The sequence below is a fragment of the Carya illinoinensis genome, chromosome 9 (assembly GCF_018687715.1).
Source record: "Carya illinoinensis cultivar Pawnee chromosome 9, C.illinoinensisPawnee_v1, whole genome shotgun sequence".
NCBI classification, from domain to species: Eukaryota; Viridiplantae; Streptophyta; class Magnoliopsida; order Fagales; family Juglandaceae; genus Carya; species Carya illinoinensis.
In genome coordinates, this window is record NC_056760.1 from 43,919,056 (window position 1) to 43,939,952 (window position 20,897).

Below are 20,897 nucleotides of genomic sequence, written 5' to 3' on the forward strand. Positions count from 1 at the left end.
TACTAATAGTGACTTACTTAACTATTAAATAAAAAAATTAAAAAAATTGAGCATTAATTTTAAGAGACTCCACTACCATTTTTCTTTTTACATGCTCATCGATTTTTAAATAGATTGAAAGAAATTTTCTCCAATCTACGCACAGAAACTATTTCGATCATAAATGGATGAATCTTGGAGCCGTTTGGGAGTCCTTCCCATTGCCTAAGAATTATGGCTGAAAATCTAACATGAAAAAATGTGTTTTCAGTATTTTATATTACTATCTAAAGTTTTGAGATAAAAATCATAAAAAGAGAAATATCATTTCATTTGTTAATAATAATAGTAATAATAAGGTCCGGACCGGAGACTTCCGTCTCGTGCACGATCGGACTTTGATAGATCATACATCATAGCGTCAAACCCGTTCCAATTCTATTCTCTCAAGCATCAAAATCCAAAACCCTATTCATTTTCTTGTTCGATATTATCTCCCACCGAAACAAAACCCTAGAACCCGGATTCCCTTTGGCCCTTTGGGCTTATATTTTCTCTGTACGAAAATTTCCCCTTCCGCTGCGTGTTCTCTTTTAGCTTTTAGATACCTATCTTTATCTTGTTTTCGAAAAAAATTATCGGAAAAATTCATTTCCTTTCTGTGATTAATTTTGGATTTAATTCTTGGGAGTTGGGGGCTTTGCCCGAGCCGAAGTGTTTTTCCTGATCCGGAAAAGCCGGTCGAAATTGTGTTGTAGATGGGCAAAAATGCGTTTCTGGCGGTTTTTTTCTTGTTTATGATTGTTCCCGATGTTTGCGATGCATCCTTACTCTTGAAGTTCAGAAAGCTGGTCGGTGCGGCGCCTAAGGATCCTAGCATCCCAGTAAGTAAATTCTTCATCTTTTTTTATTGCTTTGTTATTGGGGTTACAAACTTGCTTATGGTTAAGAAACGGGTTCTCTTTTTAAGAGTTCCCCGTCGCCGAGCCCAGTTCCTTCTAACAAGAAACCGAGTACTAAGCCAGACAATGGGTCAACGAACAACGAACCGGAGCCTCCGGTACCAAAGAAGTCAACCCCGGCGGAGTCCAAGGGTCCTCTAAAAGATTCGAGTAATAAGACTAATACTACTAGTAGTAGTAATAATAATAATGGGAAGAACGGTGGAACAACACAAAAGAAGAAGGATAAGCAGGATGATTCGCAAGTGCCGAGCACTGACAAGTGTAAAGCGCCCGGGGATGTGATATGCAACGACCATGGGAGCATGACTGCCTGCATAAAAAACTATCAACGCGGTAAATCAATACGTAGCTCTTTGTCATATAATCAATTGTGATTGTTTTGAATTTTGATTACAGAAAAAGCGTATTTGAACAGTGACACTTTATTAGCATATATGTTATGTATTGAAACTGAAAATGTATTCATGGATGTCATGTTGTTGCGCAAAATACTACTACAGATTTGATTATGAATGTGTTATGAAGACTAGTACTGTTAAAAAAATTATTGGTTCCACTAAATATTTATATTAGAAAGCAGAATAGAATTTGCTTTTAATCGTATGGTTCAACTCAGCAATGCCCTAATCACAAGTACAACAGGCCGGAGCCTGTTATAAACTTGTTTTTTTTATTCTCTATTTCTTTCAATGATTCTTTCAAATATAGAGATTCACATGGGCTACAAGAGGCTCAAGAGAAAGCAAGTTTAAAAATTGAAGAAACCTGCAGAGGTTTGCCTACTTGATTTATGAAAGATAATGAGAATGGGTTACTAAAAAAACAAAGGCGCCACTTAGCCCTACATTAGTAGAAGTAAGTGACTGAGTTAGCCTACCCTACCCTACTAATGTAATGTATAGTAGAGTATAGTATTGTAGGTGAGCTGTTTAGTAAAAGGGAGGGGAGATTTTCTTCTCATCTGGGGGTTCACTTCATTCATTATGAACTAAAAAGTGCAAGGCTGATTAGTGAGGTCATAAAAATTCATAGAATGAATGATCAGCCATTCCATTTGTCTATAATTCATGGAAACCTTTTATAATTCCATTTTTCTTAGGGTGAAAATGGAAACCCTTTATAAGTCCATAGAGTTAAGCCTATAAACCATTCATCCAACCTATAATTCCACTTGTCGCCTTTTTCAATAAAATTCATATTTACCAATTAAAAAATAATAATAATTCCATTTGTCTGAGGAAAAAAGGTTTCCATGTCTATAATTTTGGGAGTTGTCACGTACAAAGACTTTTTGATCGTTGGCTCTACATCATTTTCTAAAATAAGATCTTCTGCTACTGTATTTATTTTATTTATTTGGCTACAGCTTAGTTAAAGAAATCTACTTCTCAGTTTATGTCCTGTTTATACTTATAAAAAAAAAAAGTTTATGTGCTATTTATTTTATTTTATTTTATTTTTTTTGATAATTTATTAGAGAAATTTTATTCCAAGTAAATAGGCATAGCCCAAGTACACAGGATGAATACCAATGAGAAACACCTTCGTACAAGCTAAAGCAAAATATAACTAAAACAAAACATTACAATAATTCCCGTTCCTTACAAGATTCTTCACCCAAAAGTTTAAAGTACAAAGAAAGAACTCCCTAAGTTCCCCTATAGAACGTTTACAATTATCAAAGCACCTCCTGTTCCTTTCTAACCATAAACACCAAAGTAAGCACAGGGGGATCATCTCATTACAGCAGTGTTATTACATCTCCCCACAATACCTGGCCAGCATGCAAAGAAATCCACCACATGCATAGGCATCACCCAGAAAATGCCAACCTTTACAAAAATCTCATTCTACAACGATGTAGCTACCTCACAATGAAGAAAAATATGATCAGTAGATTCACCATCTTTCTTACACATAAAACACCATTCAGCCACCTGAAAACCTCTCTTCCTCAAGTCCTTGGCTTTCCAAATACTTTTCCACGGATAATCTTTGACCCCATGACTGGTTAATGCCTTGTAAAAAGAACTCACGGAAAATCTGGAATTAACTGTATGATCCCACAGCAAACTGTCCTCCCTGTTTTGATGAAGCTTCATCTCTTATAATCTTCCTAATAATTCTGAAACTTCACATACTTCCCAATCCGGCACATCTCTAGTAAATTCCACATCCCAGCAGATCATATTGTTAGAAAAATGATAGGAATCAGCCACAGCAGCCCCTTCATCTCTAGCAATCCTGAAGAGATTTTTTTTGATAAGTAAAAATTTTATTCCACAAATGAAATAGGTGAAGTCCATGTACATAGGAAGTATACAAAAGAAACACCTAAGAACATTCAAGAACTAAAACAGCGAAAACAAAAACTCATGGACTGCCCCAACATTAAGAACAATGGCTGAAAACCAAGAAAACAGGGAAAACATAAAAAATTTCCAGAGATCATCTACAGAACGTTCCCTATCATTAAAACACCTCTCATTCCTTTCCATCCAGATGCACCACATAATACACAAAGGAATCATCTTCCACGCCGCTGCAACTTGAGAACAAGAATGAATTCTAGGCCAGCATGCAAGAATTTCTGTCACTGATTATGGCATAACCCAGGATAGTCCAATTCTTCTAAACACCCCTTCCCATAACCCTTTTGCCACATCACAGTGAATAAGAAGATGATCCACCGATTCTCCAGCTTTCTTACACATGAAACACCACTCCATAACCATCATTCCATGCTTTCTCAAATTGTCAATAGTCTGAATGTTTCCAATTGCTGTGGTCCAAACAAAGAAAGCAACTTTTCACGGAACACAAACCTTCCAAATATATATATATATATATATATATTTTTTTTTTAAGTTTTCCAAATATTCTTCCAAGGAAAAGAAAAATTTTGCTGACCATTCATCGTCTTATAAAAAGATCTAACAGAAAACTTACTGGTCTCTGTACTTTTCCACAGAATATGATCCCTTTCATGTCTTCAAATAGCCACTGAATACAACAACTCGAAAAAATCAGTAACCTCCTGATTTCCCAATCCTGAACAGATCTGAAAAAACAGACATTCCAATGCACCTCTTCATTAGAAAAACTCAACATCTCAGAAATGGAAGCCTGCTGATTAACAGCCAATCTGAAGACATTCGGAAAAGCTCTAAACAAAGCAGACTCACCATACCAAAGATCAAACCAGAAACGAATTCTTGAGCCATCACCTACCCCAAAATAAACTTGTTTCACAAAATCATCCCAACCCTTTCTAATGAATTTCCATAAGCTTACCCCATAAGTCCTCCTGCTCTCCTTAGTACACCAACCCCCCCAATCACTACCATACTTCCGGACAATCGCCCCTCTCCACATCGCATCCTCTTCCTTATTAAATCTCCACAACCACTTCCCCAATAACGCCTTATTGAAACTACACAAGTTACGAACACCCAATCCACCAACCTCAATAGGGTGACATACTTTTTTCCAATTAACTAAAGGTACTTTTTTCTCCTCCCCCAAACCTCCCCACAAAAAAGCTCTATACAATTTTTCGATACGATTAGCCAAACCAACTGGTAAAGGGAATAAAGAAAGAAAATACGTTGGAATATTCGAAAGGGTACTCTTTATAAGGGTGATTCTACCCCCTTTAGATAAATACATCCTTTTCCAAGCCGCCAACGTTTTCTCAATCTTCTCAACCACCCTGTCCCAAATATACTTTGCCTTGAATGATGCCCCCAACGGGAGGCCGAGATATTTCATGGGCAGAGAAGAAACTCTACAACCCAACAATGATGCTAAATCATTAATATTATGAACAACTCCTACCGGGACCAACTCCGATTTACCCAAGTTCACTTTTAACCCAGAAGTGGCTTGAAAACACAACAGTACAGCCCTCAATGCTTTAATCTGATTCTCAACAGCATCACATAAAATTAAAGTAGCATCGGCAAAAAGTAAGTGCAATACGGAAGTAAAGCCATCAGAAGAAGAATCAACTGAAAAACCTGAAATAAATCCACCCCTACAGTAGCCTTCACCATACGACTGAAAGCCTCCATAACAAGAATAAATAAGAAAGGAGATAATGGATCTCCTTGTCTCAAGTCTCTTGAACTCTTAAAAAAACCACAAGGCTGACCATTAACTAAGACTGAAAACATAGCAGTCAAAATACATTGTCCAACCCAACCACACCATTTGAAACCGAAGCCACATCTTCTAAGCATGTATATCAGAAAATTCCAGCTAACATGGTCAAAAGCCTTCTCCATGTCCAGCTTACAAAGAACCCCCGGAACACCTTCCCGAAGCCGACTATCTAAACACTCATTTGCAATCAACACAGAATCAATAATTTGTTGACCTAACAAAAGCTTTTTGAGATTTTGAAATAATCTTCTCCATCACCGTTCTCATACGATTAGCTATAACCTTCAAAATTATCTTATAAATTCCACTCACCAAACTAATAGGTCGGAAATCTTTTAACTCCAAAGCACCTACTCTCTTAGGGATAAGAGAAATAAAAGTTGCATTCAACGACTTCTCAAACTTGTGGTAATCATAAAATTCATGGAAAACCTGCATCACCTCTGCCCTTACTATCTCCCAACAATCTTGAAAAAACGCCATAGTAAAACCATCATGGCCCGGAGCTTTGTTTCTTCTCATCCCACAAACCACTTGATACACCTCATCCTCTTCAAACGGCCTCTCAATCCAGTTTGCTGAAACAGAATCCAATAAATCAAAAAACAGCCCATCCAGTTTAGGTCTCCAATCCACTGTCTCAGTTAAAAGAGAACTATAAAACTGTACAGCATGCTCATGAATCTCATCAGGGGAAGACAGAACAGTATTATCAGCTTTGAGCAACTCAATGGCATTGTTATGTCTATGAGAATTAGCCATTTTATGAAAGAAACTAGTGCATTTATCCCCCTCTTTAAGCCATAAGACACTCGATTTCTGCCTCCATGAAATTTCTTCCAACAAAAGCACCCTCTCAAGTTCTAAGACCACTTCGTTTTTTCTTGACAATGATTCCTCACAATTCCTCTCTGACTCTAAGGCTTGAAGCTCTTCCCAAGAGATTTTTTCTGCTGCTCTACATTCCCAAAGACATCCTTATTCCACATCTTCAAGTCGGCCTTCAAAGCTCTAAGTTTACTTGCCAACACAAAACTAGGAGTCCCCTCAAAATAACAAGAATGCCACCAGCTTCTCACCTTGTCTACAAAACCCTCAACTTGAAGCCACATATTCTCAAATTTAAAATAACATTTAGCCTCAATAATACCCCCACAATCAAGAAGAATGGGAAAATGATCAGAACAAACCGTAGGCATTCTTTTTTGACTTACCCTTGGATAATGAGACTCCCAAGAGGAAGAAACAAGGAATCTGTCCAGCCTTGAACCGCCTCTACGATTAGACCACGTGTATTCCCCCCCAACCAAAGGCAAATCCAGGTCAAAAATAAGCCGAGAAAAATTCTCCATAGCAGAAGACAAAGGAGAATTACCCTCCCTCCCACTAGGAAAACGAGTAGTATTAAAATACCCACAAATACACCATGGCATATCCCACAAGTAATGTAAGCCCGACAATTCATTGCACAACATAAATCTATCCCAATCTCTATTTGGCCCATAAACAATAGCCAAAGCCCAAATCAATATTTTTTAAAACACAAGCTACCGAGAAAACTCCAATGCAATCCTCCACCAACTCAACAACTCTCTTATCCCACATTACCAAGATACCACTTGAAGCCCCCAAAGAAGGTAAATGAATCCAACCAGCAAAGGCACATCTCCACAAGCTACGAATAATATTACAATCAATAAACTTCAATTTGGTTTCTTGGAGACAAACAACGTCAACCTTCCAACTACGAATAAGAGCTCTAATACGAAGGCGTTTATTAATGTCATTTATCCCCCTAACATTCCAAGACAAAATTTTAGGCTTCATTAAGACCAGAAAAATCCCTCTCTTTTACTCTATCTCTCCCAGAAGTTCCCTCCTTATTGTCATAATTAATAGAACATTGCAAGCGCTTCAACTCTCTTTCCTTCCTCACACCTGATTTAATTGCCATGGAATTAGCAGCTTCTATAGCTACTAGGAGAGCCCTAAATTGATCTTCAAACCTCACGCAAGAAATTGCCACACAACCTTGTAATTCCTCCACTTTTTTTAACAACCAATCTGAGTTATCCTTTGGATCAACCTGAGGAGGAAGCATATGTAAAGGCATTGGACTACCTGGCTCCTCCTCAGTGCAGATTTCAACATCTTTGACCAGCTAATTAGAAGAAGACAAACACTTATTCTTGAAAGAACTGGCGCCCGAAAAGATTCATTCAAAATAACCCATTAAGCTCAGAATCTTCCTCAGAAACCACCTCATCTCCCACTGTTGACACCCCTTGTCAAACATAAACTGTTTCAACAAACTAGAACCCTCATTCAACAGATTATACTCGTAACCAACAGAAACCGAATCCATGACAGGAACCAAATCCATATTAACCTTGTTACCAACGAATTCACCCTTGATTTCTCCCTCTTCTTGAACCGGCGCTTGAGACACCACCCCAACTCCACCAGAAACTTCGGAAGTATCAATCGAAAAGTTCTGCGTTGGCACTAAGACCATCCATCGACTCATTACAAACGATTTCACCCTCTTCTTTTTCTGGCGCCTGAGACACCACCCTAGCCCCACCAAAAGCTTCAGAAGTACTTGTCGGAATGTTCTGTGTCTACACGGTGACTGTCGACTCGGAAATCGGCAATGAAACAACGCCCTTAAGTTCATCTGAGATACTTGAAATATCGGGTCGTTTTTGCTTTTGATACCAGACCCACACCGGGCTTTTGCTTGGACCAGACCCAGAAGGAGCCCCCTTTCCTTTCGGATCATTACATCTCAACCCACCCCCAACAAAGCCTAACCCACTACTTTTCATATAAGAGATATTAGAACTGATATTTGATTTAACGTGAAAAGGGCCTAACTTGCCCTCACTTAAGCCCATCTTAACCCAGTCCATTAAACAATCAACTTTGACTTTAATATCTCCTAGATACTCTAACAGACCCTCCAACGTCGACTTGTCAGCTTCTCTAGACAACATCGATTGAGAAGGCTGTTCATCTCCTTTGAGAAGTTGAACCATCTTCCTCTTCGTAACAGAGTGCACCTGCGATCTATCATCCCTTGCAGTAATCACACGAGGCTTCTCCAATCTTTGTTGAGCAGGTTTCTTCAAAATCTCCACAAACAATTCCTTCCTCCCAACGGACTCCAATGAAGATGAACCAGTTTTATAGAGTGTTCTGTTTCTATCCCCCGAAACAGAGTTAGGATAAGAAACTTCCTCAAGCAGAGCTCCAAATTTCCTCCCAACTTTCTCCCTTCGAACCTTCAGGCACAACAATTGACCCACGCCTCTTATCATGCCCATACTCATACATCGTTAGATATCGTCCATATCTATTCTAACCCCTCTACATCACCTTAACTTGATTTCCATTTCTGCAAGTTCTAAAAAACTCAGGACCCCTTGAAGTTCCACACAGCCCCACCACTGAAGCCAACCAATTCATTGTAGCAACATCAATGCTAATAAAATTGACAACTCGACGACTACTTTCTGTGATCTTCCACCACGATGCATTTTCATGATTAAACTAAAAAAAAAATTGATCAACAAGTAGCTTACGATAGGACCCCATATTATAGAAGTACAAAGGAGATAGCCCAGGTACACATGAAGACAACTGATACAAGGGAGGGAGGGAGAGAAGTTTATCCTTCCCAAGCAAGAATTTATAGAGATTAGGGAAATAAACCTTAAGAGGTGAATCCCCACACCAAGTGTCATGCCATGAATAGATCTTTGCCCTATCCCCCGCCTTGAATTTAGTATTCTTGACAAAGTCCCCCCATTCCAACCAAATCGACTTCCACAGCCCACCCCAAACATCCCTCTTACTTCTTTCGTACACCAACTCCCCCACATACTCCATGTTTAACAGCCACAATATTTCTCCAAAATGCATTACTCTCATTAAGATACCTCCAAAGCCATTTCCCAAGGAGAGTTTTATTGAAAACTCTTTAAGTTTCGCACACGCAACCCTCCACAGGAAACTGGAAGACAAGCCCTTATTCCAACTCACCAAATGAAGCTTTCTTTCCTCCCCATTACCATCCCACAGGAAATTCCTATAAATCCTCTCAATTCTTTTAGCAACCCCAACTGGTAAAGGAAAGAGAGAAAGGAAATAAGTGGGAAGGTTAGTCAATGTGCTCTTAATCAGGGTAACTCCTCCCCATTATGTGCTGTTTATTGACACTGCTGTATGTTGATTGATACTATTCTATCTTACACATGTGTTGTTGAGTTTAAATTTACTCTCTTTTACATGTAGCAGGGTCCAAAGAATTGCTTGTTCTAGTCTACAATGGAGGGGAGAGCGACTTGAAAGTGAAGTTTACAGTGGAAAGCAAGAGTAAGATGCTGGAAATACGCAAACACCATACTGAAGGGGTATGTATCATTACGTGCCAATCTTATTTTTCTGCTTTATTATGCTAGGAGCTAGGAGAACCTCAATATGCTCTCTGATCTTCTTGGAAATGTAATGACAATCTTATCTTTATGTGTAAGATTGCTATTGAAAGGTCATATTGGGCTGTAGGCCTTATCCATTGGAAATATTTCTTCTCCTCCTTTCCTTGAAACTTCAAAATAATGTTTTTTTGCTTGTGGAATATACTTGTTCAGGTAATAATATATGGCTGGAAGAACCATATCCTCATGTTTTAAGGGTTTTACCTTAATTTCTGTCTAAGATCTGGAGAAGGGAGATGGGGTCTGCGTTACATGGCTCGTTAAACGGGTAAAAGACATGTGGAGTACAAAGTGAGGTCCATGGGCCATAGGAGTTAGGGCTGTGGATACTAACCCAAAAAAAAAAAAAAGAGTTAGGGCTATGGAAGAATATTAGGGGAGGTTGGGGGAAGTTTTATAACCATATCAGATTTGAGGTGGGAGGTGGGCCAGGATAAAATTTTGGCACGATCTGTTGTGTGGAGATAGGATCCTAATAGAAGTCTTACTGGAGGTGTATTAAGGGATTGTTTGGGGTTGTGTTAGGAGTCGTAAAAAGTGCTTAAATAGCCTAAAAAATTCTTTAATGATAAAATTAGGTTGTTTGGTTGTTACATATTAAAGTACTTTTTAATATCAAAAGAGCTAAAATGTAAGTTTTAGGCTTTTCCTCAAACATGCTTTTCCGAATAATGCGGAACATAGTTCCGATTTTAAAGAAGACTGTCAATGGGTGAAAATACCTATACAACTTTAAAAAATTACAGTTTTTCCCTTTGATCTTATTATAGGTACGACATTAACTCAAATGACCTCAAAAAGCATTTTATTATATTGTTTCCAAACAAATGTAACGTATTTGAAAGTACTTTAAACATATGGTTACCAAACTATAAATAAATTTTTAATGGTAGAGCTTATTACTTAAGCTCTACAACTAAAAGCCCTGAAGCTAAAAGTTATATTGCCCACCACAATCCCAAACATGCATTGAGAATACTTTAGTGTCAAACAACTTGGAGACGTTGAGTAATGCGATTCAGTGGAATGTTAGCTTCATCAGAACAGCGTAAGACTAGGAGGTTGATGTCTTTAGGGCGTTCTTTAATTTTCTATACTCCACTAGGTTGAGAAGAGGAGGCAGGGACAAGACATTTTGAACTCTGTTCAAGCGAATACTTTTTAGTGTCTGTTCTTTTTTTTTGAGAAAAGTAAGAAACTTTTTAGTGTCTGTTCTTTTTTTTTGAGAAAAGTAAGAAACTTTTTAGTGTCTGTTCTTTCTATAATGTACTCAGTCCTTACGTCAACAATCAGTTTCCATGGGAGAGCATCTGGTGGAGTAAGGTTCCATTAAGAGCGGCTGTTTTTCCTTGGACAGTCAGTCACACATGGGAAGATTCTGACAACAGATGACTTAAGGAAGAGACATGTAGTTGCTTTGACGGAGCTACTTCTTGCTGTGTGCTTGATGCCCAAAGCTCCGACTATTATTGACTTATCAGCTGATGGGTCTCCCACCATGATTGAATGAGAATGGATAAGAGGCTTGTGGAATTGATTTGGGGGTATGGAATGCATATTTTTCTGGGAGCGAACTGTAATTGATTGGTGTTGCATGTATAGTGGGGAGTCCGTTGTCCATCTATTGTTTCGTTGTGATATTGCCAGTGCTCTATGGAATGACTTCTTCAGGCAGGTTGGATTTGTTTAGGTCATGCCTAGAAGTATTGAGGAGTTTTTTATTCTTGAGAAGACTAGGTAGGAGCCCGCTAATACAGCAGCATGGAAAATTGTTCCTATTTGCCTCATTTGGTGTAGGTGGAACGAGAGAACTTTATCAAGAACTTTTTTATCAACACTTTTCCTTTGGACAGTATCCATAGATTTTAATGGACTAAACTTGAATGAATTTTTAGTATCCTTTTCACCTTCTAGATTGGCGTCTCTCTTGTATATCTCTTGTGTACTTGGATTGCGCCTTTCGCACTTATCAATGAAGAATTATTACTCACAGAAAGGCTTGTTATTGGATTCTAGATCTTGCTGCTATATGGCCAATTCTATTTTAATACAAAATACTGGAAAATACTTGACTTTTTGTGAGCAGTCTTGCCTCATTCATGGGCTTGTTTAATGTTTGTTTTGCAGACCAATATTTCGTTAACTGATGACAAAAGCTCCAAACTCATATTAAATGCTGGAAATGGTGTTTGTGAGCTTCCTGTGGGCCCTCCTGTAGGAGCAAACTTTTATGTGCGTCTCCCTTCTTTTCACAAGCTGGTGACACCAGTCAATGGTGCATACTTCTTGATCCTCACAGTGCTAGTCTTTGGAGGGACATGGGCTTGCTGCAAGCTTAGGAAGAGGAGGCATCCCGGTGGAGTCCCATATCAAGAGCTTGAAATGGGTCTGCCGGAATCTGTTTCAGCTACAAATGTGGAAACAGCAGAAGGTTGGGATCAGGGTTGGGATGATGACTGGGATGAAAATAATGCAGTGAAGCCCCAAGGACTTGTAGGAAGCATTTCTGCAAATGGCCTTACTTCTAGATCTTCAAACAGAGATGGATGGGAAAATGACTGGAATGACTAGTTATTTGACAGACAATTGTGGCGGCGGAAAGAGAAATTTTTGCTAAAAGGTAGCAGAAGTAGCAGAGGATGTACGAGAAATTAAAAATAAAAAAAATAAAAAATCAATGTAGAACAAATAGGTTTATGAAAAAACGAATACAAAACTTTCCCACGCTTGTGTTATTTTTTAATCAAAAGTAGGGCTTTCTTGATCCTTTCATGTTATAGTTGGAGCCCAAAATGAGGTCTGTAAAAGTCTTGTTTTGTTCTAGGATTTTGAAGTACGGGAGATTAAAGTATATACCTTCTTTCTGTACCTTTATCTGTACTCATCTTTAATTATATTTTGTGGAAAGACTCAAGGGGTGGAGAATGGAGTTTAACGTCATGTGCCTTAGATGAGATACCCTACCCGTAGCAAATGGCCGCTGCTATGCCAAAGATGCAGTAGCTAGCCCGATGCCATGTTGGTACTTTTTATAACAAGCCTTGTACAGATAAGAGAACTTGGAAAAGAGAAGACCCTTTTATTTTTTAAGTTGATCTATCCACTCTTACGGTATCATTCATGTCTTTTTTTTTTGGGTTAGAAGCTCCTATGATTTGGTGTTACATCACACGGGATTTGTCCTATGTAGTGTGTGCACTCATTGGATCCAAGATTCACACGATTTTGTCAAGGGTGGTTTAGGAATCACAGCATTAATATTTTCGTGGAATATGCTGCGGCATGTTATCTTTATCTTATTTTCATTCTATTATTATGTTAATATGACATTACATCTAACTCATGAATCAATTCTTAATTATTTCAATAAAAGAAATTCAAAAGTTAATCAACAATGCAACATTCATATAGTGAGATGAGAATAAGATATGGATGTATTATATAACATATCTTCTTTTATCATGTCATAAAATATTGTCTTCTTCATCGTAACAGATGCCTTACCGGGCAGTGTGTTCTTTTGCGACTACATACAATATTGTTCTTGCTTGAAATGGCAACTCTTTTTGTTCATCCAAAGTGATTTAAGATGTATTAGTTCATCTATAGTATAAAGAAAAAGAAAATAGTATGCAACCATTGACACTTAAATGATTACTTGTTAAATTTTAAACAGTGGTGCGTACTAGATAAATATCGGATCTTGAGGCATTTTGTAGTTAATTAGTCTCATCTTACACTTGTCCTTGAATAATGAATAATATACTACGAATATACTTCAAAGAAACGATAATATTAATAGGTGACAATTAATAGATATCTCGTTGTTTTCTTAGGAATAGATATCTTTGATTGGCAATGATTACCATATTAATCCCATTAGGTTGTGCGCCCTCTTGGTGCTAGTGTATGGTATGTTTGCGACCTTTAAACTCATTGGACTTTCTGTATAGGTCTTACTCGTTATAGTTGGACCCATCCGGTGAAGATAAAAGAGTCTCTCGAGTTATATCATTCTTTATTATGGGCAAAGTGTCTTTTGTTTGGTTGGAATGTCTAACCCCTGAGCTTGTAGCTCATCATTTTATCCTGTCATACCCTAGTAGGGATGTCTTGGTAATATCGATAAAATCACAACTAATACTTTTAAGGTATTTTCATCAAATACTCTATGTCAATTAGTTCCAAAATTGGTCCGTTCTCTTATTGAGCTACAGTGAGACCCTCATTTTTCTTTGCTTGTTGGTTATGAGTGATGGTCTATTCGCGGGATTAGTCAAAGAAAGATCTTTTGATATTTAGTATAAGAAGCATGATCCGAGCTACGTCTTGCCGAGGAATGAACCTAAGCATGGTCTAGGGTGCCTCGTCGGGGAAGTAGCCCGTGCAAGGTCTTTGGTATCCTGCCGTGGCCCGAAGTACTAGCTCGGCAAGGTCTTTGGTGCTTTTGGAGCTACTAGCCCGAGAAGGTCTTTAGTGCCTTGCTAGGGTACTGACCAGAGTAAGGTGTTTAGTTTCTTGTTGGGGTACTAGCTAGAGCAAAATCCATGCTGCCTATTTGGGGTGTTAGCCTGAACAATGTGATACGTTAAAAAAATAAAATAAAAAAAATAAAAAATAATAAATAAATAAAAGGCAATAAGGAAGTTTCAACGTGTATAGTAGATTTACAAACGATGAATATTTGTTGTAGATGAGTGCATATCAAATACAAGAGATTGTAGATTTGCCAGGATGGAACTCTCCCCATCCAATAGAAAATAAGAGAAGAATATCTAGATGGCACCAAACTATTATATGCAATTTTTTGTATGACCAAACTGGTGAGGAGCTCTTGCAAAATAATGACATAGTTACCGAACCCCTTAGATAAATCAATCCATTTCATTTATGAGATAAACTCAATTAGCAGATTTTTTTTTTTTTTGAATGAACATTAACTCCTTTTCTTTAAGAGTGCTCTCTTTTAATAAGATTCTTATAAATAGGGCATAAAATATTTTCACTCACAAATTTTTGTAAATTGAATTGCTACCAATAAGGGGTGCTACCCCCACCTCCAAACGGGCCTGCCCTCACCTCCTACCCTTGCATGGGCTGGGGTGCAAGTTGGGCCCTGATTGTTCGCCCATGCGCCACGGCAACCGCTACTATGTTATTGTTGTTGAGAGAGAGAGAGAGAGAGAGAGAGAGAGAGAGGTTCGATTCTATTCTGAGTTCAATTCTTCAATTACCAAAAAAAAAAAAAAAAGGAAATGGCAACTCATTGGTAAGAGTAGTAACAGTAGTAATATCAAGTTATGTAGTTCTTTTCCATATTTGGTTTTAAAATTAAATTCAGATAGGTGTTGATCAGCAGCTGAGTGAATTCAAAATGTACTCTTTCCTCTCACCAATTTCTACTTCTTTCATTTAGTAATTAATTATCTCAAAAAGCCTTTGGACAATGGACTCCTCTCACACACACCTCCTTTCTCCTCCTCCACTTGATTATATGTTATTATTTGGACTGGGCTTCAGCTACTAGTTTTGGTTGGGCTTTTGAAGCCCTATGTGAGAGAGAAAAGCTACTTAGCTGAGGTGCGTTGCTTTCCCATTCATTCAGGTCTTAGCTTCTTTTCTAATGCTTGCATCTATCCCTTTCTTTGCCCCTTCCAATATTCTTTCCCCCCAACCACTCATGATTTTGTTCTATTCAGTTTACAGGAAATACATTTATTGAATCAAAAGCATTAAAATTAATAAAAAGATTGAAAATTAATTTTATATCAGACATTTTAGAAGAAATTAAAATAATAATAAATAATTAAAAATCTTCAAAATTTCATCATTCGGGTCCACAGAAAATAATGCACGCTTGGTCTATCAGATTATGACCCACCACCTTACAAGATTCAGTGGGCCCCGGACAGCATCAAATTTAGTTGATTACGTGTCATCAAAGCATCGGAAGCAAGCGTAGATGGACGCGCATCACACCCTCGGCGTATTTTAGAGCCAACCTTTCACAAAACCAAAAACAGTATAAAAATAAATAATAAAAAGAGGAGACACTCGCGCTCCTCTCGTCTGCTTCGCCTCTTTCTGTTCCTCTCGCTCTCAAAAATACTATAAGATGAGTGTGACGTTGGAGTCCCTTTCGGTCTTAAACCCTAACCCTAGCTACGTCTCATTTCCGTCCAAGATGTCTACGTTTGTGCCGTCTGTAAGGTTCGATCCCCTTCTCAGGCCTCGCTTCTGCAGGTTCTCTGTTATGCCGAAAGCTGTTTCTCCCAAGCTACTTGGGGCTCGTTTTCTCTCTCTTGAGCGACGGAACTCCTGGAAACCTCCGGTTCTAACTTATGCAGCCTCTCACGAGGAATCGGTAGGAGCAATTTTTGAAATTTCATTTGAAATTTTCTTTGTGTGCAAATAAAAATTCTCATTTTCTTCAGCTGTTTTGAGTTTGGTATTTGATGATGAATTGGTAAATTTAGTTATGTCCGTTCCGTTTAACTATGAATACGTATTTCGTGGTGCCGATATTTGGCCATTTTGATGAGAGCCATTTTCTGGAGAATGGAGATTTGACTTTTTCGTGATGGTTATGTTTGAATAAGAGTAGCATACACCTGGGTTTTTATAGATATTAGTGCATTTAAGTGCTTTGTGTTTAGGTTTATACGAGTCACGATTCCATTCTAAATACAATACCATTCTATTTTGCTATGATACACTAATGGCGGCGACAAATTTGACAATGCGATATGCCATCTCAGTTTGTTTCTTGAGCTGGAAAGGGATCAAAAGCTGTTACGTTGTGATGGGCTTTTAGTTTACTATTAATAATATCTTATTTGATAAACGAATTGTGAAGTAGGTAATATTTTGTGGTTTATTTTAAGATGTCTTCAAGTTTGGCTCGTGCCATCTTTGTTTTGGCACAATCATGCCCTTAAGTGGATTATATACATCGTTTAACCATGCTTTTTCTACCATGAGAGTGGCCTCATGATAGTTTTTTTCCCTCTACAGGACAATATAGATATTGAAGTAGAGAAGGATAAGGAAGATATCAAATTGGATGCTGAAGCCTCAGAAGAAGCTTGGGAGCAAGCTCTAGAATCTTTCAAAGAACAAGCCTTGAAGATGCAAAGCATTTCCCAAGAAGCATACGAGGTATACTCCAAGAAAGCAGTTATCATCCTAAAAGAAACTTCGGAACAGTTGAAAATACAGGCAGAAAAGGCAAAGAACGATTTGAGTGTGATAGCAAAGGAAATTAGTGAAGAAGGTAAAGTATATCTCACCTCAGCTGCAGAGAATTCCCCTGAACCAGTGAAGGAGATTGTGGAGACATATACTTCCTCAACCGATGATCTGAATGAAATTTCAAGAGTCCATGACTTCCATGTTGGGATACCATATGGTATGTACAATGTATGGTGTAAGTTGTATGCAAAAGCTTTCAATGTAGAGGTTTTTCATTACAATGCATTTGGAGTGATTACTCAGTTGAATCAGCCTGGGAATAGATGCAGTTTGTGTGAGAAGAATGGCACCAAATGTGAATATGCCAGTCCAAATTTTTATGATGTCATATGGTTTCGTTTAAAACAGGGCTGCTGTCAAATTCTATCTGCTTGAATGAAAATTAAGCAGACAATGATATCAAATAATATCTAGCACTTTTCTCCCTTTCAATCTTTGTAATGGTGCTGCTAATACTTTTCAGGTCTGATCCTTTCTCTTGGTGGCTTTCTTTCCTTCATGCTGACGGGAAGCATTGGTGCCATTAGGTTTGGTGTTATCCTAGGTGGTACTCTTTTGTCTTTAAGCATTTTAAGCTTGAAATCGTATGGAAAAGGAGAAACATTTCCTCTGGGCTTGAAAGGACAAGCAGGTCAGGATCTTTATTTTTATCTGTATAATTACATTTTTTTATAAGTAATTTTTATCTGTATAATTACATTAAGGGCTTGCAAATTTACCTTTGATAAACTTTTTCACTACATTCTCTTTCCCACAATAGGTTTTCTGATTATCTTATCATTTTCAATTATTAGAATATAGTCAACGTGTCTTGGAACACTTTGTTAACTTGGCTCTTAGGTGTTTGCGCCTGTAGACGCCTTTCCATGTTATAAATTCCGCATTCTGTTTAGGTATTTTTTCAGAACATGAAAAGCGTGGCTAAAAATTTATAAATACTGTGTGGGTTTACCACTAACCAACCCTTGTGGCTGGATTTACTGATCTGGTGAGCTTGGGAAAATGAGCTGACAGTTGGATCATAGACGTGCTGTAATCGAAGGTGCTGATGATAGATGCTTTTTTTGCCTAGATAGCATTCTCGGGGAAAATTTTCACTGTGAACAACCTAAGGAAATGTCACATCATTGGGACAGACGACCTTATACCCCATTGTGTGTCGGTACACTGTTGAATGACATTTTCATTCTAGGTGGGTTAGTTTAGTTTATGCCAAAACGTTAGTAGATCTCATTGTCAATTGGAGAGGATTACATTGCAATGCAAAAATTGCAGCAATGTGGAAAATGGTCCCTATTTTTAATAGTGTGGTGTATTTGGAGAAAAAGGAAATAAAAGCATATTGAGAATCATGAGAGGATGTTGGAGGAGCTTGAAACTGTATTTTTCAATACTTGGTTCTTTTGGGTAGCCTTTATAGATTGTAGTGAATTGAGTTTTTATGATTTCCTTCTCTTTTACTATTTGTAATTATGTGTTCCTCTTATAAACTACCCATGTGCTTAGGCTATGTCTTTTGCATTTTTAATAGAATCTTATTACCTATAGAAATAATATTTGTTAACACTAAATGGATATTAGTTTAATTTTTAAATTAATGTAATTTTCAATCTTAAGATATTTCTCATTTCTGTATTGACCTCATATCTTAATTTATTTCCTATTCATCTCTGGCCCCTCCCATAGAGCTTCTTGGTTGATGGTTGCAACGCTCCTGGCATGGGGATAGCCCCTACTACCCATCACACCCTGAGCACAATTACGTCACTTGTGAAACATATGGAATATATTCAATTCGGTCCGGATGTTTGGATTTTTGTTGTTTGACTTCAGATGTTTAATTTATCCAATTTGTTTTGTAGTTCGAACTTGTAAAAGAAGTTGAAATTTCGGCTTGTTTGCTGTTTACTTTCTTGTTTTAGTTTGCACTCTTATGTTATACTTTTTCTCTATTTATTTCTAAATGGGTTGTTGAACCTGCAGCAATAGCAAGTATAATATTTTTACAGGAGATACGCATGCTGTCTCAGGTAATATATTCTTCATTTGTGATGCTTGTCAAATGAATGACCTTTTCAACTTCTAATGACTGCCGCTTCTCATTATCCCGTTTGCAGGCTCCATCATTTCTGAGTTATTTTACAACCTTCATCAGGTTCTTATTATTCTCGTGACTTATGTTTGCTATTTGATTCTTATAGAAAAAATGTTTTCTATTTGATTCTCTCTCCTTTGGATGAAAAACCTGCCTTTGGTGGGCAACATACATCCCAACTTCTGTATGTTCTTAACTATTTTGAATAACAAATAAGTTTCTTATTTTCATCAAAAAATAAATTACAGTGATTTGTGTTGTCTAAAGTTCAACTCAATCTTTATCAGAACTTGAAGTGACTTTATGATGCAGCTGAATGACAAAATGAGAATCCTTGTCTGTCTAACACATGCTTTCTCCTCCTCTTGGGTGAAAGCTAGACTCTGGATTGCTTACCAGCAATTTCCAACTAATTTCCCATTTGGGAAGCTGAAGAAAGAATCTTGGGTTAGAGCATGACAATAGCTGTCATACTTTCAGTAGAATAATGTCGCAAGATGCTGTGAATGCTAGAAATAATCTGTGGCTGACTCAGAAAACAAAAGGCTACATGCTCGAATTATCTAGTACTTCTATCAAGAATAAAACGAAATCTTGTGTCAACTATTTGGTGCCCCATTTAGCCCTTTTATCGTTTTTGGAGAATTCGTAATATTATTTTGAAGTGTCTGGGGTCAGATAAAAACGTAACAAGTTCCTTTGGAGAATTCGTAATCTTGTTTTGGAGTGTTGTCATCTGCCTCCTGAAGCCATTCTGTGGTAGTCGATGATTATACCCTGGTCACTTCAAAGCCACTCTCTGGGAGCTTCACATATTGCTCATGCTGGTCTTCTTCCTCATGCCTCTCTCTCTCTCTCTCTCTCTCTCTCTCTCTCTCTCTCACACACACACACACACACACACAGACACGGGAACATGCACCGGCAGATACCTTATGTGAGATAGCTTAAATTAATGATCTATTCTCAGATGAACTGTGGATGGCTCTGCATGATCGCCACTTATGATTAATTTATTTACTTATCAAAAATCAATTATTCATTTATTTAAGTCTTATAAAGCGTAGCTGATTGTGATATTTACTTCTTTTTGGCCGAGTAGATATTGTTAGATGATTGCTTTTTCTGTGCAGCGGTGCTGTGGTAGCATTCTATGTCTATAGGATCCTTCGGAATCGTAAAAGGAAGAGGGGCTCAAACTTGGAAAACCAAACTGAAAATTAGTTCGATTGTGCAAGGTTAGTTGTATTTTTACATTGTGCAGTCTCTATGTTTCATTTTTCACATACTCGAAGAAGTTAAAGAGCTGGATAAAATACCAGGATTAAATTCTGACGTCAAGCATTTTACTCGGAACATTTGTTTCTCTTTTTGGTAAGTGAACATATGTTTCCTGTTGGGAGCAGAACCAAATTTAACCTTTAAATATGCTCCAGGATGAAAGTTTCACTAGACTACGGTAGCTTTCTGAGGACAAAAATTCTAGATTTCAGAGGCATTATTGTCCAATGGCTTTGGAGAATGCTTCGAGCAACAAAAGAGAGCTCCCTCAAATATGTTTTGTGCTCGTGTATTTTTATGAATTAATTAGGAATAATATAGATGTTGCCATGATGTGGTATACGCGCTCTCTTTGTTTTGGGAGATGCTTGAAGGCAGTGATTTTTTTCTCTCCATCTTTTCCATGGGTGACCTTTGTTCATTATGGGCATGCCGAGTTCTTTGCTGGTCTCTTATTAGATTGTTTGATCAAATTCTATTCTCTTTTCTTTTTCATCAACTTATGGGCACGATGAAGTATATGTATTTCTATTAAATAAATCATGGTTCACATCTCCCCCTTTGTTATACCATCAAATATCGCGTTAATCATGTTGAAAACTTTAAATATTATACCGGCAAGCCTCTGCTATTCCTTCAAGTTTTGGATGAGATCTTGAATAT

At 37.7% G+C, this 20,897-nt stretch overlaps 2 protein-coding genes across 3 annotated transcripts; both read left to right on the forward strand.

The window, feature by feature from the left end:
- The first annotated feature begins 309 nt into the window (after positions 1-309).
- On the forward strand, positions 310-12,510 carry LOC122276296. The gene is made up of 4 exons (XM_043085906.1): positions 310-863; positions 950-1,277; positions 9,408-9,523; positions 11,735-12,510. The coding sequence occupies exons 1-4, from the start codon at positions 738-740 to the stop codon at positions 12,176-12,178; spliced, it is 1,014 nt and encodes a 337-aa protein (XP_042941840.1). The 5' UTR covers positions 310-737; the 3' UTR covers positions 12,179-12,510.
- Positions 12,511-15,640: 3,130 nt separating this feature from the next.
- Positions 15,641-20,788, forward strand: LOC122275090 (protein FATTY ACID EXPORT 3, chloroplastic). Of its 2 annotated transcripts, none has more exons than XM_043084037.1 (7): positions 15,641-15,971; positions 16,622-17,015; positions 17,322-17,489; positions 18,842-18,888; positions 18,976-19,013; positions 20,087-20,191; positions 20,276-20,788. In XM_043084037.1, exons 1-6 carry the CDS (start codon positions 15,723-15,725, stop codon positions 20,175-20,177), a joined length of 987 nt encoding a protein of 328 aa, XP_042939971.1. In that variant the 5' UTR covers positions 15,641-15,722; the 3' UTR covers positions 20,178-20,191; positions 20,276-20,788. The 2 variants fall into 2 exon arrangements, with proteins under 2 accessions (XP_042939971.1, XP_042939970.1); XM_043084036.1 differs by having other exon boundaries at positions 15,642-15,971; positions 20,390-20,788.
- Positions 20,789-20,897: the final 109 nt, after the last annotated feature.